This window comes from Vicia villosa, linkage group LG3, assembly GCF_029867415.1.
Source record: "Vicia villosa cultivar HV-30 ecotype Madison, WI linkage group LG3, Vvil1.0, whole genome shotgun sequence".
Classification (NCBI taxonomy): domain Eukaryota; kingdom Viridiplantae; phylum Streptophyta; class Magnoliopsida; order Fabales; family Fabaceae; genus Vicia; species Vicia villosa.
In genome coordinates, this window is record NC_081182.1 from 44347118 (window position 1) to 44369948 (window position 22831).

A 22831-nucleotide genomic window follows, 5' to 3' on the forward strand; every position below is an offset into this window, starting at 1 on the left:
CCGAAAACAAGGTTTTTTTGGTATTTTTTTTATTAAACTTGGTTATTTAAAATTTTTTTCCTATCTTGATATATATAATTTGAAATTCGGTAAATAAAACTCTTTTTAATTCCGTTGATACATGAACAAAATTTTCTTAAATATATATTAATAATATATATAAAACTAAATATATAGGCATAACAACATAGAATAAGTAGATAATTTATTCAATAAATATAAATAATTATTTAATTGACTCAAAAAAGGTCGTTGTTTTATTGAATTGTTTCTTCACAAAATAAAATTTTAATGTTACATTCCTAATATATTATTATAAAAAAAAATATTTATTTGTCACAATTTTATTAATTCATCTTAAAATTTGATTTTTTTTAGAAGCAAAATAGTTGATGAAATGAATTACAAAAATATATATATATTTTTTTTTGAACTCCTCATGTTTTTCAATCTCACCTTTCAAATGTTTTATTAATTTTTATTATTTCAAACTAATATTACAAATAACTTTTATAACAGCCAACTAATATTGTTAATAATTTTTTAAACTTCATTTACTATTAATTTATATTAAAAACTGATATATAAAAGTGTTTTTTTTTTTGTAACTAAAAAAATTAATGATAATGTATACTGTTACTTTTATTTATCAAAATTTTACATAATTTTTAAAGATATAAACATAAAAATAATTGATACTTTTAAATCATGCTCACAGCCGCGTATCGCGTGGGTCACAATCTAGTAAATGTGAAAAGTGAGTGTTACTTCTAAAAAAAAGTGGAGGTAAATTAAATAATTAAATATTTATGATTCTTAATATAACATATTTATATAGTTTAAAGAATATTAAAAGACATGAATTAAAAAATTAAAATAATTTTTATAATAATTAATTTAATTGATTTTAAATCATTTCTATTTTATAATTAATATGATTATTTTTTCATTATATAAATCATTTCTATTTTTAAAACAATTATAAATTTTTTTAGGGTTAAATATGTTTTTGGCCTCTATAAAATACCAATTTTTTTGTCTTTGTATAACTAAATGGCAAGTTTTGATCCCTACAAAATTATTATGTACGGAATTTTACTCCCTACTGTTAAACCAATGTGTATTTTTGAATGATTATTTTGGAGACATATTTAGAATGTTTGGAACTCAAAATTTGATTTCTAATTCGAGATTTTAATTACTTTTAACATTATCTTTTGAAATTTGAAAAATTCATATTTAATTCTTCTCATTTTAAAAAATTCTAAAATTTGGTAAATAAATATTGATCTTGACAAGCAGAACAGGTGGCCAGCAATGAGCAGCTTGAACGTCTGGACAGTTGAGAGAAAAAAAGGGGGTTGTACCTGCAAGGCACTCCGATGCCAAAGTAAGTGTTTGGACAACAAGGTACAACAGAAAGTAAGAGAATTTTTGGGGTAAGAAGTGATTACCTTGCTCTCTAGGACTAGAGGGCTATTTATAAGAGTTGGATTCCGTATAAAGGGGGCTTTGGTGAAATCTATGGCCGGGAAACGCGGAAGATTAGCCGTTGCCGAGCACGAGGCTGGTGCGTGGTCGGCTGTGTCTTGTTTTTGCCTGGAGCGGGTCTGAAGAGGTCCTCGCGCGTTTGGGCCATGAAGAGTTGGGCCAATTGGAACAATTTGGCTAGTCCGGAACAGGAGCCCCCCAAGTCGTTGCTTCCGGTCAGGGAAGTGAGGACTTAAGGAAACCGGGCGGGGGAAGCCCCGCCGTGGAGCCGGGACGTGGCGTCCGGATGAGGGCGAGAAGTTGTGGATGATCCGAGTGTTATTGACAAGGAGCGGAAAAGTTTGTCCGGAGCTGAGGGAGGCAGCATGGGTGTGTCAGACGTTGAGCCTCGTGCTGCATTTAATGCGAAATGATGCCTAGGCTAGTCATAGGCCCTTAGGGTTAATGATGACCCTTCCACTACTGGGCCCACGTGGCGTGCACGTGTAGCTGTTTGGCGCCTATATATACTTGAAAACCCCTCATATTCAGAACTTTTCGTATTTTGATCTCCCCGGCTCACTGAATCTCCTCGGCTTTTCTCTCTGTAGCTCCGACCACCGCGACGACATCAACTTCTTCTCACTCAATCGTTTAAGAATTCAATTTGTAAGTTCCGATTCCCTTTCTATCATGTTCTTTTGTGTTTTTCCCTGTTTTTAGAGATGCATAAGTGGTGATTAGAATAGGAATGATTGATCTTAGGGAATGTTTAGTGTTCTGTTGGTGGTTGACGGTGGTGGAGACTGGTTCTCCACCGTTGTCTGGTAGTGGTATATGGAGTTCCTCTTATTGCGTGACTGTGATTGTGGAACTCGTTTTCCATAACCAATGCCCCTTGCGTTAGCTTCTAGGGTTTTTGTTTGAATTCTGGGTTTAAGCTTTTAGTGTCTTCATCGTGGCCTGGCTCTTTGAAGGGGGCATGACCGGGGGCCTTTCGCCCCTTGGTCGTCATACGCCCTTTCACTTGAACGGCGGTGGAAGAGTGGATTTGATCGTGCTGTCGAATTCATTTTTTTCCTTTACTTTTTCAGGTGCTAATGGCCGACCAGGGCGAAACATCTACTTCAGGTTCTTCCTCGAGGACTCTGCCCGTTGCGGACGAGCCGCTCCCCGACACCTGGGTCGCCGAGGAAGTAGAGGGATCCGTGAGCCACTTCCTTACCGACTTGTCAGGTATCCACTTGGAGATCGGGGGGTATGTGGATCCGGAGGGCGATGCTAACCGGAATGATTGGTCGGTCGTAGTGCTTGGGGAAGACGATCGAGTCTGTGACAAGTATCTCCCCGATCAGATCCCGATGTACGAAGTGGTCTTCCGGGACATGGGTTTTCGGGTGCCCTTTACTGATTTTCAGATCTCCGTTTTTAATCACCTGGAACTGGCGCCCAATCAACTCCACCCCAACTCGATCGCCTTCATCCGGGCATTTGAGCTTACTTGCCGGTATTTGAAGATTGTTGCGACCGTTCCCCTGCTCTTTTATTGGTGATCGAGGGTACTGGGCCGTTGCACCGCGTGGAAGATGGCCAGATAGTTTCTCCGGGCTTCGTGATCGGTGGGGAGGAGTCGTCCATGGATGGAGGTGAAAATCGAGTCTGATTTCTTTTTTTCTAAGTGTTTGGCCTGCGTGCCACTTTTATTTGTTTATTTGATATTTCTGGGGGTTATGCCCCCTTAGAACTGATGTACGAATATTTTAACAGCCTGGGTCGTAATGGCCTAGTGTCGGGCACATCTGGGGCTTCATGCTCTTTTAACTTTTAGTCATTTATTCGCCCTTTATCTGTGTGTTTCCGATATAGCCTTTAATTTCCTTGGTACTTGTGCCCGTATGCAGACTGTTCCTCACGCGTGAAAGGGGCATTTAATGCTCTTTCGATACCCTCGAGGTTTTTGTATTTATTGTGTTTCTCTTCCCCTATAAAAGGGAGGTCTTTGGGACTTCTTTCCTCATTTTTCTTTTGCAGAGATGGGTGGTTCTGAAGGAAAGAATGTTTCCAAAGCTTCGTGCTCTCGTGGAACAAAGGGGGCGAAGAAGAAAGAGAGGACCTCTGCTGGGTCTGCTTCCCGTTCTAGGGGGCTCGTGAGTCGTCCGAGCGTTCTCGGTCCTCGGGCGTGAGGATCGTGGCCAATGAGGACGGCACAGAGACGGAATGGGATGAGGATTGGTACCAGTATCTTCATTTTGAAGAGTTTCTCCGTCGGTCAAGGGAGGATTGATGTACTGTTGTTTCTGTCCGTTTGGACTTTTGTAATCGTTCCCTTTTAATGAATAAAATATTTTTATTATGATGTTGTTATTTTAACTAGCTTGTGGGGAATTGCTCGACTGTTGAATATGGTCGCCGAGTGTGTAGAACTTCGGTTGACTGTCGGGGACAATAGCCTGGCCAAGATGAGTCTCGGGCTCCGTTGTGCTGGGGTCCGAATCTCATGGTGTGAACAATTCCTTCGCGAGCAGGGCGTTCTACCAACGGGGTACCGCTACAACGGGGGGCTCGGTGTTCGTGCCCCCTAAGGGCAGGGAATCTTCCCGATCATGGGCGGGTTCCTGTCGTTTTGTTTCATCATGATGTACTGGGCTTGTACCTGGGTCGCACCTGTTTCTTCGAGCGTTTTTGGGCTCTTAGCTATAATATTGTTTCAGTTTTTCAGCATTCCAAGGTCGAGCAAGTTCTTCTCCTTGTAGATTTTCTAGATAGTAGGCCTCGTTTTCGGTTTTTGCTCGGACGCGGGAGGGGCCTTCCCAGTTTGCGGCCAGCTTGCCTTCACGAGAATCCTTGTGGTTTCTCTTGAGCACTAAACTGTCCACTTCAAATTCTCGTTTAACGACCTTCGTGTCGTGTCTTATAGCGATTTTTTGTTTGAGAGACGCTTCGCGTAGGGCGGCACTTGTTCGGATTTCTTCGAACAGATCGAGTTCCTCCCGGATGGCCTCTATGTTCCTTTCTTCTTCGAGGGGTTCTTCCGTGCGCCTGGTGGGCACGTGCACCTCAACGGGGATGACGACCTCCGTTCCGTATGTGAGTCGGAAAGGGGTCTCCCTGGTAGTGGAGTGGGGGGTGGTCCGGTAGGCCCAGAGGACGTTGTGTAGTTCCTCGACCCACCCTTTTTTAATTTCGTCTAACCTCCTTTTGAGGCCTCTGAGGATTACCCTGTTGCCAGCCTCAGCTTGTCCGTTCGTTTGGGGGTGCTCGACAGATGCAAAGTGTTGCTTAGTCCCTAGCCTTTTGACAAACTCTTGGAAATGCTTGTCGGTGAACTGGGTGCTGTTGTCGGTGACGATGGCCAATGGTACTCCGAACCGGGCTAGAATGTTTCTTTTGTAGAAACGTAGGACGTTTAGGGAAGTGATTTTGTCCAGTGGTTCGGCTTCGATCCATTTGGTAAAGTAATCGACAGCGACTATGAGATATTTGTTTTGATTGGTTCCGGTGACGAATGGTCCGAGGAGATCCATGCCCCACCAGGCAAACGGCCAAGGTGATGATAAGGACTTGAGCTCGGTGGGAGGTGCGATGTGCATGTCCCCGAAGCGTTGGCACTTGTCACATTTTTTTGCATACTCTTTGGCGTCATGCTGCATGGTGGGCCAGTCATATCCTTCCCGTAACGCTTTCTAGGCGAGGGACCTCCCTCCAAGATGTTGGGAGTTGATTCCTTCATGTATTTCTCTGAGTATGTGAGGGGCAGTGCCCTCGTCCACGCATTTGAGGAGGGGAATAGAGAACCCTCGGCGATACAGCCGGTTTTCGATCAAGACGTACGAGCAAGCCCTTCTTCTTATTATAGCAGCTTCTTTGGGATCGTCCGGTAGGAGTTCGCTCGTGAGGTAATTGTAGACCGGAGTCGTCCATCAGGATGAGTCCCCGATCGCGCTAACTTAGAGCGTTCCGGCCGGAGTCTCCGTGCTAGGTCTGGGCAAGACTTCTTGGATCACAGATCTATTACCGCCTTTCTTTTTCGTGCTGGCCAACTTTGATAAAATATCCGCCCGATTATTGTGCTCCCGGGGAATGTGTCTTACTATGGACTTTCTGAAGCGTGCCATTCTTTCACGCACGAGGGTTAAGTACTCAGCGAGGTGATCGTTCTTGACTTGATACTCGCCCGAGACGTGGGACGCCACCAGCTGGGAATCAGTGAATATTTCGACTTCCTCGGCCTCTACATCCTCGGCGAGACGTAGTCCTGCGAGGAGCGCCTTATATTCTGCCTGATTGTTGGAGGTGGGGAAGGTCAGGGAGAGTGATACCTCTATTAGAGTTCCTTCTCCGTTCTCTAAGACGATGCCAGCCCCGCTCCTGGACGGACTGTATGCTCCGTCCACATACAAGGTCCACTTTTTAGCGTCACAGGTTGGTGATTCGGGGAAGACCATTTCAGCCACGAAGTCTGCCAAGACTTGCGCCTTTAGTGCCTTTCTCCCCTCATATTTGATGTCGAATTCTGAAAGTTCTAGCGACCAACGGAGCATCCTTCCTGCCATATCTGGGTGTCCCAACAACTGTTTTATGGGCTGCTTGGTTCGTACGATTATGGTGTGCGCCAGGAAGTAGTGTCTCATTCTCCTGGCCGCATTGATTAATGGCAATGCAACCTTTTCGATTTGTTGGTACCTGACCTCGGGGCCTTGGAGCGCTTTGCTCGTGAAATAGATGGGCTTTTGTCCCTCCGGGTCTCTCGAATAAGGGCGGCACTGACGGCCTCGGAGGCAACGGCCAGATACAGGTAAAGGGTCTCCCCCACACTTGGTCTTGAGAGGACTGGTGGGCATGAGAGGGCCTGTTTGAGATGGGCGAGGGCGCACTCGCATTCGTCCGTCCATTCAAACGCGGCCTCTTTTCGCAGAAGCTGAAGAGGGGGAGAGCGTGCTGGGCGGATTTGGCCACAAACCTGGACAATGACGTAAGCATGTCGTTCAGGGATTGGATAGATTTCTTTGAGTTAGGTGTGGGGAAATCAGAGAACGCCCGACATTTGTCTGGGTTCGCCTCGATTCCTCTTTCTGTCAAGTAGAAACCGAGGAATTTTCCGGCCTGAACTCCGAACGTGCATTTTTCGGGGTTAAACCTCATTTTGCACTTCCGGGCTTGTTCGAAAACCTTTTTGAGATGGAGTGCATGGTCGGTCTCCACTTGTGACTTGACGATCATATCGTCCATGTATACTTCGAGCATATCGCCTATTTCTGCTCGGAATACTTTATTCATCATTTGCTGGTATGTGGCCCCAGCACTTTTAAGGCCGAAGGGCATTACGTTGTAGTAATAGTTGCCCGATTCGGTCATGAAAGCAGTGAATTTTTTGTCCGTTTTAGACATGGGTATTTGATTATATCCAGAATATGCATCCATAAACGATAGTAATTTAAAACCGACGGAATTATCTACTAGTTTATCTATGTTCGACAAAGGATAAGCATCTTTAGGGCAAGCCCTATTAAGATCGGTGTAGTAAATGCACGTGTGCCATTTTCCATTAGATTTTTTCACAAGTACAACATTGGAGAGCCAAGTTGTATACTTGGCCTCCGATATGAAATTGGCCTCTAGGAGGTCCCTAACAGCTAGTTCAGCCGCGACCATTTTTTCCGGGGACTGCTTCTTCCTTCTTTGAGCGATGGCCTTGCTGGTCGGGTCAATGGTGAGTGGTGGCAGGCTACGTCGGGATCTAGGCCGGGTATCTCGGCTGCGCTCCAGGTGAACAGGTCGGCATTCTCTCGGAGGCAGGCTTTTAGCTGCTTCCTGGCCAAGTCGGGCAGATTGATGCCGATCTTGACCCCTCTGGTCGGATCTTCTCCCAGTGGTACCAGTTCGAAGTCCCCGTCTGGTATCGGCCTTAGGCTCTCGTCGGAGGCTCTTGCTGTACTTTCTTTGATGCTTGTGTCTCCGCAGAACCTGTTGTACAGGTCCACGGTGTCGATGCGAGGAAGAGGCTTTGGAGCTTCCGGGATGACGCAGGTAGAGGACTTGTCCTGGGGATGTGGCGCAGCCTTTATCGAGCTGAGTCCTTTGGCCGAGGCTTCGAAGCATCTTCGAGCGGCTTCAATGTCACCGTGGAGGGTGGCCACCTGTCCCTTCGCCGTGTAGTACTTGAGTTTTAGGTGGACCGTGGAGGGGACCGCTATTAGTTCTGCCAGAGTAGGTCTCCCCAGGATGCACTGGTAGATTGATGGGCAGTCGATGACAAGGAATTGGACTTTGACGGCCTGAGCAGTCTCTGCGTTGCCGACCGAGACAATTAGTTCGACGAATCCCCAAGGCTTGGTGACTGTGCCGTTGAAGCCTTGAAGATGAGATCCCACGTATGGTGTGATGTGACGGTCGTCCAACTGTAATGTTTTGAATAGTTGGGAGTACATGATGTCCACCAAACTCCCCTGATCTATTAAGATTCGACGGACGTCGAAGTTGGCCATTCGTGCCCGGATGAGAAGAGGTATGGTGGCATTGGAGGCGCCACCTGACAGTTCTTTTTGATGAAACGCAATGGGGGATGAGCCGCTTCTGGTGATGTCCAATGTTGCGGTTTTGCCCGAACTGGCCGATATCAGTTCGTCAAACTTTTGTTTGACAGATACGACCGTGAGTTTGCTGAACCCCCCTCCTAAAATGACCATAGCTGAAGGGAAGAGTTCCCAGGGGCTATGTGGAGAAAGGTTGTGGGGGATCTTGGCCCAGTCAGGAAGGTAGATATCCTCTGGCCTTGTGATACTCAAAGCCACCTAAATGGTGGGCGTATCGTCGGCGGGCTTGTCTTCAGCTTTTGGTTTACTCTCCTGTGCGGCCTCTTGTTTCTTGGCATACTGTTTCAGGTGCCCCTCCATGATCAGTATTTCTATTGCGTCTTTCAAGTGAATGCAGTCCTCGGTGTTGTGCCCGTGGCCTTTGTGGAAGCGGTAGTATTTGGACTTGTCCATGTTCGGCCTGGCGGGCACAGATTTTGGAAAACGGACTTTACCCGTTTAGAACTCAGCATTGGCGCATTCTGTCAAGATGCGCTCTCTGGAGGCATTCAGTGGCGTGTATTCTCAGAATTTCCCCGGCGGACCCTTATAATCCTTAGGGTCGCGACCTTTGTCCTCTTTCTTTTTGTCCGACCCTCGACGAGACTCGTCCTGACGGGCACCCTTGGTACCCTCTTCGTGCCTGGAATTGCGGGCGGCATGAGCGGCCTCCTTTTCCTCGTACTGGATATACGCCTAGGCCTTGAGGAAGAACGCGTCCAGTGTGGGCGACGTTTCAATCCCGAAAGCTTTGGCGAAATCGGAGCGAGGCCGGAGACCTCGTTCGAGCATGAATTTCTTCATGTGGGCCGTAGTGGACACCTGGACGGCCTCTTTGTTGAATCTTTCTATATAGGCCCGGAGCGGTTCATCTTTCCCATGGATGATATCAAACATCCGCTTGATATCGTACATGAAAAATAAATACGATGTCTGATGTAATGGTATCAAACAATCACTTGATACCGTACAAGATGTCTGATGTAACAGAAAAAATAAACCGGATGTCAGATGAAATGGTATCAATTGATCGCTTGATACCATACATAAACAATAAATTTGGTTTCTGATAAAATAGTATCAAATGATCACTTGATACCATACACAAAAAATAAATAAGATGTCTGATGTAAAAGGAAAAATAAATCTGATGTCTGATGAATTGGCATCAAACGATCATTTGATACAGCACAGAAAAATAAATCAGATGTCTGATGTAAGAAAAAAAAATAAATCTAATTTTTGATGAAATGGTATCAAACAACCGCTTAATACCGTACTGGAAAAATAAATATGATTTCTGATGAAATGGTATCAAACGATCGCTTGATACCGTACAGGAAAAATAAGTCTGATGAGTGATGAAATGGTATCAAATGATTTCTTGACACCGGGTAGGAAAAATAAATCTGATGTTTGATGAAATGGTATCAACGATCACTTGATACCGTACATGAAGAGTAAATCTGATGTCTAATGTAAACAAGAAAGATAAATATGATGTCTGATGAAATGGTATCATCAAACGTCCGTTTGATAATGTGCAGGAAATAAATCTGATGTCTAATGAAATGGTATCAAATGTTCGCTTGATACGGTAACAGGAAAAATAAACCTGATGTCTGATAAAATGGTACCAAACTTCCTGCTTGATATCGTAATAGGAACAATAAATCGGATGTCTAATTAAATGGTATCAAAAGATTACTGATATAATACAGGAAAAATAAATTTGATGTCTGGTGAAATGATATCAAACGATCGTTTGATACCGTGCAGGGAAAATAAATCTGATGTTTGATGTAACTGAAAAATAAATTTGATTTCTAATGAAATGGTATCAAACGATCGTTTGAAACCGTATAGGAAGAATAAATTTGAGGTCTGATGAAATGGTATCAAATGATCGCTTGATACCGTGCAGGAAAAATATATCTGATGTGTGATGTAAACAGGAAAAATAAATTCGATGTCTGATGAAATTGTATCAAACGTCTGCTTGATATCGTGCAGGAAATAAATCTGATGTCTGATGAAATGGTATCAAACGATCGCCTGATACCGTACAGAAAAAATAAATTGAATGTCTGATGAAAGGGTATCAAGTGTTCTCTAGACACCGTAATAGGAGAAATAAATCTGATGTCTGATGAAATGGTATCAAACATCCGCTTAATACCGTAACAGAGAAAATAAATCTCATATCTGATGAAATGGTATCAAAAGCCCGCTTGATACTGTAACAGGAAAATAAATCTGATGACTGATGAAATGATATAAAATGCTCGCTAGATACCATAATAAGAAAATTAAATCTGATGACTAATGAAAGTATAATAAGTGCCTGCTTGATACGGTAACATGAAAATAAACTTGATGACTGATGAAATGATATCAAACATCTATTTGATACTGTAACAGTAAAATAAATCTAATGATTGATGAAATGATATCAAACGCTCGCTTAATACTGTAACAGAAAAATAAATCTAATGACTGATGAAATGGTATCTAATGCCCGCTTTATACCGTAATAGGAAAATTAAATTTAGTGATTCATGAAATGGTATCAAATGACCGCTTGATATCGTAACAGGGAAATAAATCTGATGTTTGATGAAATGGTGTCAAACGATTGCTTGATGTCGTATAGAAAAAATAAATTTGATGTATGATGTAAATAAGAAAAATAAATTTGATGTCTGATGAAATGGTATCAAATGTTGGCTTGATAGAGTACAGGAAATAAATCTGATGTCTATTGTAAACAGGAAAAATAAATCTGATGTCTGACGTAAACAAGAAAAATAAATTTGATGTCTGATGAAAATCTGATGACTAAAGAAAGTCTGATGAAACTGAAGGAAGGTTGATGATACTGAAAAAAATATAGTGACTTGCTAGGGATTCTAAGTATATTTGAAGAATATACTTTGAAGGTGTTTACAGTATTGGTATAGATAGTGTTTCCTACATGTGATCTGATAAACAGGAGTTGTGGTGACTCCACTGGGGGAATGATCTGTTGGGGTAGACCAGACAAATAACTCTCACGAGGCTGGAAATATCCTTGATTTTGTTGGGGAAGACCTTAGTTGTGAGGGCTAAGATAGTTCTTATCTATAAATATCACTAGTTTTCTGATGATTGACTGAAGTATTCTGCTTAGGAAATAGATCAGTCGCAAAAGAAATCAGGTGTATATTATATGTGATGCATTAGTGTTCTGATTATGAAATGCAAGAGATCATGCATATTATGTAATATGCTAATTGTATTATTTTTTCTGAGAGGTGCCAAAAGGGTTGGGGTTATATGTAGATTGACTGAAATACTCTGTTGGGGAGAAAATCAGTCGCAACATATGTGTTGGTGGTTATATTATGCATGGTTTTGCTACACATGTATGAGATGCTTATCTTTGATTATATGATCCATGAGGTTATGCATGTCATGCGATGATACCAATTACTAGTTGAAAGGAGTGATTGATATTGATAGAGGTGCTGAGTTACATTGGGTCTTGATATATACAAAACGATGTTGGGCTTTGAGATAGTTTGCTAGGCAAGGCTAAAGTTGCATATGATGGGTCAGGCAAGGCTGGGCTTTAAAATGTTGTTCCAGGAGAGACTGGGTTTCAAAATGTTGTTTTAGGCGAGACTAGGCTTTATAATGATGTCAAATAAAGCTTGGAGCTTAAAAAGGATTGCTTGGGTTGCAAGGCTTTCTGATGATGTCAGGTGAATACGGTGACATGTATGGTATGTTACTGGAGTGAAGCGACCAAGCTAATGCATTATAATGATTTATGCGGTGCGTGTTGTGATAGATGTTCATGTTGCGGGAGGTGGAAGGTTTAAGGTTGGGGAATACATTATAACAACATGATTCCCCAACCTTTGATTTTAGCCACTTCCAAGAGGTCTCCTGGATATCAAAAATGTTGGAAATTTTAGTAATTAATGTCATATGTTAGTGTAGAGTTGTTACTGTAGCCCGATTGTCATACTTTCGCCGATTTCAATTTAGGAAAATTTAGGCTACTTCAATGAACTCTTATAAGGTAGAACTAGTCAAGAATGATAGTTTTAGAAGTTAATTTTCTATTCCAGTGATATCAATTTTTTCCAGTCTACCTTACTGAACACACGCTTCAACACTGTTCGTCTGAAGAAAATGGGTCATGAATGTTAAGAAAATTTGTTAGTTTATTAGCATAGATATGTCTATTAAAGTATTGTATATAAAAGTAATATTAAAGACAATTTCAATTTATAATTTACAATATGTTACATTCATACTACTATATGACAAAAACTCCACCCAAGCTAATCCAACCCCAAAATTAATCACAGCTACTCAAATACATACAAACATTGATAAACAGGATTCTACACACAACCAAATCAAAGCTATCGATAAGAAACGCCTCAAGCAAAGAACCAAGCGTGAATGCACCACATGCACGAAAAACCTTAGCTGAAAAGCAACTATGCGATAAATCCAAGGCTAAGATGCAACCACTTCAAAACAAATGCAACCATATCACTGACCACTCCCAAGGATACTACACTAACTAAAGTATGCCCCTCTAACTCTTGACATGAACAACAACTTCTACCATATAATCGGGACCTGAAGACAACCCTTCCTTATCACAACCTTCATTTCTAAACAAAATAAAAGTATGACAAGTATTGAAGTGTTACAAAACCAGCAGAGGCCGTAGGACTTAGCCGAGCTTCGTTGTCTTCAAAATTAATATTTTTAGGAGAGAACACGATATTAGCAAACTGAATCTTCGCAATCGATTTATGAGCATCTCCACTAGAACGTCTAGGAGAAAGAAAGCCTCACGAGTTGAGGTTGCTCTGTTAGTACCATTATATGTCGTACCAACTTTCCCCCTTCATATACTAATTAACTGCAACAACATCAGACGCGTCCAATAAAATAAAATATAGGTACAAGTCTGTGGTAGACAGCTGCAACAATTCATCATATCATTAGTCACCAAAATTATACAAACACTGTTATATTAACAACTCCAATTGATTAAAATACCAGATAAGAATCCAACTCCCCTCCATCACCACCAGTATCTTAGCAGTCACCTTCAAGAACAACTAGATTTGTCGGGGTTTTACGAAGAGATCCAAATTCCTTTTTTTTCCTATTGAACTATCCAATGAATTCTTATTTTCAACTGCGATACAGAAAAAGTTCATGTGATTTGGCAATTGCAACTATATATATATATATATATATATATATATATATATATATATATATATATATATATAGAGAGAGAGAGAGAGAGAGAGAGAGAGAGAGAAGCAAAGAAATGACTATGTAGAAGATATTTTGATGAATTGGCTGAAACATTGATTGGAGAAAGAGTAGACAAAATGTATGAGACAAAACCAAATAAGCTCAAACAACAAATTAATGATAGACAACTTTAATGGAAATTGTTGTATTTGTAATTCAAAACCAAATAAGTCTAAATACCAAATGTTAATAATAGATTATAAATTTCCTAAATAAACTAATCACAATTTAGCAAAAGAAGTATTTTTTTTCTTACCCATGAGAAGGTATTAATGTCAGTTGTTTCATGTTTCCCTGTCAATCGGCGCTCTTTGCCTTCTCCACAAGCAGTAATGTGCTTGGCGTGCCTCTTCCTAAGCTTCTCAATTGCTTTCTTGATGATTTCATATCCACCTTCTTCTCTCATAGACTTGGTGCTATAGTTTGTGTGAGCACCAACACCATTCCAATCACCCTAGTTTTTGTAACCAAATAACAAAGTCAACACCAATTCAATTAACTTATATAAATAAATAAACTACTAAAGGGTTGAAAATAGCAAACCTTAACTGGTTTAGGGTCAAAGATAAGAACTAAATCAGCAACCTCAATGATTATCTATTGGAACAGACACAAAGAAAGTTAGTTGGAGAAAGTAAGGTAAGGTAATCTCATTCAATAAAAAGTCAAAAAGATTTGTTGGTGAGAATGGCGAGTGGTGAAAGAAACACTAATCAATAGTCCTGTGCTACCTACCTCCAAAGTGTAACGAGCAACCCATATCTCGTCCCCAGCAGAGATACCAACTGATGGACCAACTTGGAATTCCCACTACATTAGAAAAAAAATAATAGATTACAATAACCGATAATCAAGTCTTGTTTCACTGAACATAATCGGCTACATGTATCAACTTCATCATAATAGGGTAAACCAAGTGCATAGATATCTCCAACATACCTGACCAAGCATCACTTCTCCATTGATTCCACTGATGTTGATGCCGGCAAAAAGACAGGCTTTGCAATGAGCATAAAAAATGTCATGACTAAAAGCCTTGTCAGCACCAATACCTTAATATTATGGTCCATATTAAGCAAGTAATTAAATTAGAAATGATGTAACCAATGACAATAGAAAAATCACCAAAAGACAAGCTTAATTTGGGAATCTTAAAATAAAAAACAGTAATGATGAATGAAAGTGAGGTTTGACATGAGGTCCAGGATAACCACCAGCTGGCCAACCAAGAGGCCAATTGATGTCTTTCTGCAACAAGGTGTATTCTTGTTTAATACCATACCTAATCACAAATCATACACCAACTGTTGATCAGAACAAAATAAACAACAGGCAAATAGGTTATTACTACCTCTGGTCCCATTTATAAGAAAATATTCTCTTTTTAGATACATTGAATATATAATGTATCTGGACAGTGCTGTCCAGATACATTATATATTCAATGTATCTAAAAAGAGAATCTTTTCTTATAAATGGGACCAGAGGGAGTACTATTTATGAAGTAGGGACTCAGACACGAAAATTGGACACGACCGACATCGACATTGACACATTGACATCGATAATAATTTTAATAAATAAATAAATAAATAAATCGTAATCCCAAGTGTATGTTTCTATGAAAAAATGCAACTAAAAGTTACCATGTTTCCTCAGCAACAACATCAGGATGGCTGAAAACCTTGGCAGCTGCGTGTCTTTTGTTACTGGGAATTGGTTCTCCAGCAGGAGTGTATGCATCACACATAACCTAAATTCAATTAAATAAGTAATTAATAAATTAAACAATCACGGTTCATTAAAAAAGTTTTAAAAAAATACTTACCAAGATATGGTTACCCCTTCTGAATGGATCCTTAAAAATGGCATGTGGTATGTTTTCAATCAAATCCCTAAAACCCTGTCTGTGACAAACAAATGCCCGTTGTAATATTTCTCCTTTCTTGCTTCGAAGGATCTTGCTCCTGCAAATTGCAAACCCGTTCATTTTAGCATACTGGTTGTAGAACGCATAAGCCATGTCCAGACTTGAAAAGTGAATTTTTCTTGTCTCATGGGGACTTAGTCTTTTCAGGTCCATACTAAGAATATCCTTCATACTATCAATATTTATAGTATTTTCAATAGACTCTCCATCCTTAGCACTAATATCATCAACAGTAGTCTCATCTGTTTCCGTTGACACGTCTCCTAGTCCCTATCACAATAAATAACATAGTTTTAACATAAGTGCTAAAGTACACAAATACGAATATTTAAAATTTTCTCCTTTTACCTCCATACCACCTATAACTATTCGACAAATGGTACCGATATTCTTTCTCTATTTCTTACACCAAATATGCCATCCATGTTATTTTCATAACAAATATTACTAATAAGTATACTCAAGCAGTCTTTGCTAACCAAATAATAACTTCAGAAGAACAAAACTTCATAAGCACATCAACAAATATTCTACAAACAAACCCATTCATGGTTGGCTCAAAAATTAACAAGTGAAGAGCCAAAGTCACCTATTTACAACAGGTTATTATTGGAAAATCCGAGCAGACAAATCAAAACAACATAGGCTATATTGAGGAGCAATATTTAACATATATGAAGCAATACCAAGTTACTAAAATTATTTCGCAAGATACAGTCTTGGAAAAAATTTTAAATACTCTCAATAAATAAACACATATATAATTGGTTCAACACTCACAGACAAAAGAGCACAAACATCATACTTATGACTACAAGCTTCACTCAGAAGAACAAACTCAAATTCGGGAAATATGGAGGTGGTCCTTGAAAATTACATCAAACAAGTGTCGTAAACAATTCAACAAGAAAATGACCTAAAATTGAGTTTGGTAACAATATTAGCTTCATTGATGCTGCAAGCATAAAACCAATCAAAGAAAATTTGAAGAAGTGAAAACTCACCAATTAAAATTTGATTATCGAGAATTTGAATAAATAAGATTGAAAATTAGAAGTTTTGTAAAAAAAAAAAAAAGAACTACTTCAAGTGGCAGTGACGGCGGCAAGACTATGAGTGAAGTGGCTCTCGCAGTAATAAATAGGTTGTGTTGCAACGGTGGTTCTCGCGACGGTAGATAGGCCGTGTCGCAGTGGTGGGTCTCGGAGCAGTAAATAAGTTATGTTGCGGCGGTGGATCTCGTGTCGGTGATAAAACTGTATTGCAGTGGTGGTTCTCACAGTGTTAAATAGGTTGTGTTGCAGTGGAGAATATCTTTTACAACAAAGAGAAAGTTATGTTGCGGCGGTGATGAAGAAGAGGAAGGTGCAGTGAACAAGGAGAAAGATATGTTGTGATAGTGGTGAAGAAGAAAAACTTGCAAAGTAGAAACAGAAACCAGACAACATTTAGACAACATTTAAGTAGAAAAAATTTCTTACGAAAAGTACGAATATCGTACCACAATGTTGAAAAAAAATTACCTACAATTGATTTTACATATTCTATTTTTTTTTTATATTAGACATTCAATTAATCTTAAGATTATTTTAAGAGGTTTCACCCGTGACAGATTTAATTGAACCCTCATCCAATAGTTAATCTATTTTAAATTTAATTGAACCCTCATCCTATAGTTAAACCTTTTTAAATGTAAAAAAACTAAAAATAATGAAAAACTGAGTATTTACAGTAAATTTACAGTAAATCTAATACAAGAGTTGGAATTTGTGTTAGTTAAACAAATAAAAGCGCGTAACTTTACAGATGAAGCATTATCTCCTCATCACGCCCAAACATCAAACTGATATACAGTTACACAGACAAGAACAATAAAAAGTAAAACAAACCCATGAACTTCATGACTTTGACTTTTCTTATCTCCTTCTGGTTGTTCCACCGTCACTGGTTTAACGTTAAATTCTGTCATCAACTACCAAATTATCTTTTCCTCTTTCACACATTCCCCTTTTCTTTTCCCTTCTCTATCGCTATTTATTGCATTGTTAAAAAAAAAATACATATCTTTTCCTTCGAGTCAAAGAAAAGAAAAAAAAAAACGTAATTGCAAAAAAAAAAAAAACTAACAGAAAAGGGAAATTTTCAAATAAATTAGGGTTTCAAATTTCTTGTGTTGCTGCAACATGATGGTATCAGAATCATTACCACCGTTATCGTTATTTTCTGGAGGTGTAAATAGCATCACTGTGTCCAATTTTCTCTCGTGGTGATTCTTCTGAGCCCGTGATCATGATTCCTTGTACGAGCATTCGGTTACGGGCTAATTCTGGTTCTGGATACGAGGAAGTTGTGATCGGAAACGGTGGAGAGGGAGATCGGGTTGAGGAATTGAGCTGTAATGAGGTGATTGGTGGCCGTGGTTTGGTGTTGTCCGAGGAGGCTCGCCGTGCTATAGCGGAGGAGAGGGTTCCTCTTGTGTCTTTGGCCGATGTTGTCGGTGGTGGCGGTGGTGGTAGGGGTGGCTCCTCCAGTCACTCGAGGATTGATTTTCAGCGGATTGTGAAGCTTGTTGAACAGATTCTTCCTTTCTCCCTCTTGTTGTTGGTTGTTTTGATTCGCCAGCATTTGCAAGGTATCAGTTTCTTGTCTTATGTTGTCTTCATATTCTCCTGCATATTGGTTTGGATTGAAGTGTTTAATATGGAGTAATTCGATGCTAGTATAGAGTATATACTTTAATCACAGGCTGAACAAATTTCCTTTTGTTGCTCACTTTTAAGAGATACTGTGTGTGCTTGTTTGGCTTGTTTTTGCCTTCATATAGCTTGCCATTTGGAGTGATGGAAACTGTTATTTGTATTAACTAACATGTGTGCTATCCATTTTGTTTGAAGTAGTTTTCGGTTTTGCTGACTTTTTTACATGTTTTATGTTAATTCTGATCGAAGTAATGCCTGTATGAGCTGTGTGGTTTTCAACTGTGTGACGAAGAGGGTTGATCATAAGAAAATATCGTGTGGAATGATTTCTGAGAACTTTGTTGTGTTGTGCTCGGTTTTTGTTTACTATTTCTCGTACTTAGAGTTGGAGGCGCCTCTCCTTTGTAAGGGAATTGGATTGGATTTGTCCCGAACTAGAAATGTAACGATGAGATTTTAGAGTTGATTAAGATACTATACTGATGCCTTGTGTTTCTTTAATGATCCTTACTTGATGATATCTAAGGCTTACTTAATGAACAAGACTATATTAGGTGCTACCATGCTATCTATGTTCCCTGTGAATTGGGTGTATCTTTTCTTCTTCTTTGCTAATTCTTCATTCCTTCTGAAAAGGGGGTAATAAACAACATCGTTTGTTTTTTAACTGTAATTTGTATTGAATTAATTTCTTAATTGATTTTAGGGTCTAAGGGCATAGTAAATTGCTTCTCATTTATAATTTATTTAGTTTCAGTTTCTTATGATTTTATTCCTTGGCCATTTTTTCTGAACAAAATAATGTCAGTAGTTAGCGTGTTATGTTAGTGGGGGAGTTGAGACAATATGCTCTGTACCACTCCAACTCTAAATCCGCCCCCCAATCCAACCCATCCACCTCATCGCTCCCAACTTAACTTTGTGATATTTGTGTATCAAAACTTGCAGGTTTCTTTGTCACAATCACTGTATCAGCTGTAATGTTCAAGTCAAATGAAATTGTTAAGAAACAGACTGCTCTAAAGGTACTATGCCCATAATTTTGCAAGTCATTTAGAATTTTTATTTCCAAATGAAGCGTCTACTTCATAAAAACACGCCAAAACAGTTAGAGAGACTCAGTTCAAGTTCTGTTTTGCAGGGAGATCAGAAAGTTTCTATTCTTCTTGGTGTCGCTTTTTCCTTCATGCTGTATGTGACATGCATTTACTGGTGGTATCGGAATGATGATATTTTACTTCCACTGGCCTTGTTTCCACCAAAAGCAACACCACCTTTCTGGCATGCAATATTCATCATTTTGGTTAATGGTATGGATTCATTGTATATTGTTATCATTTGTTTGCACTAGACCGTTTATTTGCATTATCAGACTTAGTGACATAAATATATGTTAATAGTTTGTGATTGATATAGAAAGCAATCTGCTTAGCAAAAAATTATGCAGTTTTGGGTCAATTGTCAAATACTTGATAAATATACTAGGTGCTTTTAAGTGTCAGCATAATAGAAGGGTTATTTGTTTGATTAATAATGATGAATGACAACCTTTCCTTTTTGTTTTCATTTCATAATTTATTTCTATTTTGAGAGATTTGTATCATTTAAAGTATATCATGGGTGTGGATGGAGAAGAGTGACATTCTCTTTTGTATTTAGTCAGTTGGATAAGACTAAAACTGAGTATATTTTTTTATACTTCTGTTGCAAAAAGGGTCTTTTGTCTATTCTTGATATTGGTGTTTTTTGTGGCATACAATTATTCTGATTCTGTTGGGGAAAAAAACTGGTTGGTATCCCTGATCATAATATTCATTGGTTTTCAGACATTTTGGTGCGGCAAGCGACAATGGCTTTCAAGTGTTTGTTGCTGCTTTACTACAAAAATGGCAGATGCCATAACTTCCGTCGACAGGTTAGGAGTAGTTCACTTGCTTTTCAAAACAAGTCTGTAATTTTAGAGTATAATTTCCTGCTGCAGCCATCTGAAAGTGTTTTAAACTGTTTTAAGGCTCAAATGTTAACTCTGGTTGAGTACACACTGCTGTTATATCGTGCTTTCTTGCCAACACCAGTTTGGTACCGATTTTTCTTTAACAAGGACTTTGGAAGTCTCTTCTCATCATTGATCACAGGATTGTATATAACATTCAAGCTAACATCTGCAATTGAGAAAGTAAGCTTTCATTCTTTAAAATTGGCTTTCCTACTTATGCTGTATATAAAGATGTTTGTGCATGACTAATGACCCTAAAAATTTTCCATTTTCTTTAACCTTTTATATGTTTATTAGGTCCAATGTTTCATTCGTGCTTTAAAAGCGATGTCAAGAAAGGAAGTTCATTATGGGGTTTATGCCACAACAGAACAGGTAATTATTCTGAAAATGATTGAATCTGGTTATGAATAATTGCAATTATTATTGATGCCGTTTTGTTGCTTGGACATTGCAGCTTTCTTACATTTATTAATGCATAAAATCTACAAAAATATTTAAAATTGGATATACAAATTTCTTACATTTATTAAGCCATGTAAAATCTACAAAAATATTTAAAATTGGATTTACAAATTTTAGATGCAAAAGGTAAAGAATTGTATATTTAATTGAAGTTAAGAGTAGATAAATTAATGCATCTGTCTAAGATTATAGTAAAAAAGGATGTGGTATATGCTTGCATTCACTACAGAATACAGTACCTCATGACACCAGTTTGGTTAGAACTTTGTCTATGTCCCTCATCTCACCAACCAGGATGCCTACATCGGATAAATTTTGCATTTGCATTGGTTTTTATTGTTGGAGTGTGTTTTTCTAATATATTTTCTAAATGATTGGTTAACGAACAACTTTGTATAATGTATATACCAGTATTTGTATAATCGAAGACTTTTTTTCACTGGCCTTTTTTATTAGTGATTCTAAGTTGAGTATCTAAATGCAGGTAAGTGCTGCTGGTGATCTTTGCGCTATATGCCAAGAGAAGATGCATGATCCTATCCTGTTGTGCTGTAAACACATGTTCTGCGAGGAGTGTGTATCTGAATGGTCAGTTCATAATTTCATTGTGTTTAGACCCTTGAAATTGCAAACATACAGCTTATTTAGAACAAATAACTATAGTGTTTTAGAAATAACAGAGGATTTTTTGGGGTGTACGCTACCAGTCTAGAGTATATCCCATAAGCCGCCTCTATTAATTATCATAGCGGTTGTACATATGCTTGTTTAAACTTTGTTGATATAAGGTAATTGTTTACATCTTGATACTTCAAAAATTAGCATATCTTTGCTAGGTTTTTCAGTGGCGTATAATACTTTCATTCGAAATAAATTCAGACTATGGAAATGTGTTACATGAATATTTATGTTCATTTACTTATAAAAGTTGAAACTCTTGCTTATTATGCATCCTCAGACTGTTTATTACACTTGGATTCTGCCTCTTGATAGTTTTCGATTTCTTTCTTTATACTTTTCATTATTATCTAAGTCTTGCATTGTTAAGTTTGGATAATAATTGTATGGAACATGAGAATAGGGTATTAGGGAGAGATATTCACGGCCTTATCTGCACCAGAAGATGAGATTTCCCCAAACTATAGAACTATGATTCTGTGGCATGTTTTGCTTTCACCAACCCTCTATATTATAGAACATATATTACAGATTTGCTCAAAATTATCTTTTCATCTCATGTCTTTTACCAATTCATTTTCCAGGTTTGAGAGAGAATGGACTTGCCCGTTATGCAGGACATCGGTAAAACATGCTGATCTGCGGACCTTTGGAGATGGATCAACAAGTTTGTTTTTTCAGCTGTTTTGATCTTGCTTGGCTTGAATCATATTTTTAAGCTAAAATCAGCCTACCAAATATCATGTTAGTGCTTTGGTTTGGTAATTATTTTCCATGAATGGATTCCATGGAATTGATATTGAAGAAAATAATAATAAAGAAAAAAACATTTATGGCAATTAAAATTTATATTTTTAAATTTTCTTCTACCCTTATATTATCTCTCCTCAAGAAAACTGTAGAGATATTTTCTTTTTCTTTTTCAATTAGACATTTTGGACATAATTGTTCCTTATATTGATTCACTCGGTAAACATTGGTCATCGGCTAAGTTAGGTATATACGTAATCTATTATTGAGTTAAGTGTTTCCATATTTAATAGATTTTTTTTCCACGTAGTATAGTGGCTTGAGTTCAATCTTTAAAGATGAAGTGACCCTGTATCTAATGTCCATGCACAGCTACCAACTGAGCTGATTTAACGGAACAATAGAATTACTTTTAATTGACACAAAATTTTGTCAATCTAAAATTCATTTGACTCAGTTCTGTAACACGAAAATACTTTTACTCAAAAACAATCACTAAGAAAGTTTAGTTCTCTCAAGTTCAATTTGAGAAGAAACAAAGTTGACACAATTTTACATCAATGTATATGATTTTAGGCTTTTATTTTATTTTCTCTCTTTTCGGGTCATGTTTCTCTCTAGTTGGATCTAATGTTCATGTTCACTCCTATGTTGGAATACATTTGTTTTTGTGTCTAGATAACACAATTGATTCAGTTTTTTCACATTGGATTCAAAATATTATGTAGGTGTCGAGTCTTTTGTGGTGATAATTGGAAATGAGTTGAATTTTGAAGCACTTTGTTTTTCTTGTTCTTTTTCAAACCACTATCAATCATCAATTATGTTATTCTATGTGCTTACAATGGGGCTTATAGAATGTAAACACTAAGAGAAGGAAGAAGGGAATGTTAAGATGATTAAGCAAAAGTAGTAATCCTCCTGAAAATAAAATGTA

The 22831-nt window shown here is 38.6% G+C and overlaps 2 protein-coding genes across 12 annotated transcripts; one reads left to right on the forward strand and one right to left on the reverse strand.

Moving 5' to 3' along the window:
* Positions 1-11859: 11859 nt before the first annotated feature.
* Positions 11860-16763, reverse strand: LOC131661204 (glutamine synthetase nodule isozyme-like). 11 transcript variants are annotated; one of them, XR_009301144.1, is made up of 10 exons: positions 16391-16754; positions 15205-15576; positions 15023-15129; positions 14571-14658; positions 14316-14411; positions 14112-14186; positions 13920-13973; positions 13633-13830; positions 13110-13291; positions 11872-13030 (listed from the first exon to the last, which is right to left on the reverse strand). XR_009301144.1 is itself a non-coding variant. In XM_058930658.1 (8 exons), the coding sequence occupies exons 1-8, from the start codon at positions 15475-15477 to the stop codon at positions 13172-13174; spliced, it is 1011 nt and encodes a 336-aa protein (XP_058786641.1). In that variant the 5' UTR covers positions 15478-16758; the 3' UTR covers positions 11860-13171. The 11 variants fall into 11 exon arrangements, 3 of the variants coding, with proteins under 3 accessions (XP_058786641.1, XP_058786643.1, XP_058786642.1); XR_009301143.1 differs by having other exon boundaries at positions 16311-16754; XR_009301142.1 differs by having other exon boundaries at positions 16223-16754.
* Positions 16764-17138: 375 nt separating this feature from the next.
* LOC131661206 (uncharacterized) lies at positions 17139-22519 on the forward strand. The gene is made up of 8 exons (XM_058930661.1): positions 17139-17938; positions 18954-19030; positions 19147-19315; positions 19832-19920; positions 20017-20181; positions 20299-20376; positions 20951-21054; positions 21729-22519. Exons 1-8 carry the CDS (start codon positions 17596-17598, stop codon positions 21832-21834), a joined length of 1131 nt encoding a protein of 376 aa, XP_058786644.1. The 5' UTR covers positions 17139-17595; the 3' UTR covers positions 21835-22519.
* Positions 22520-22831: the final 312 nt, after the last annotated feature.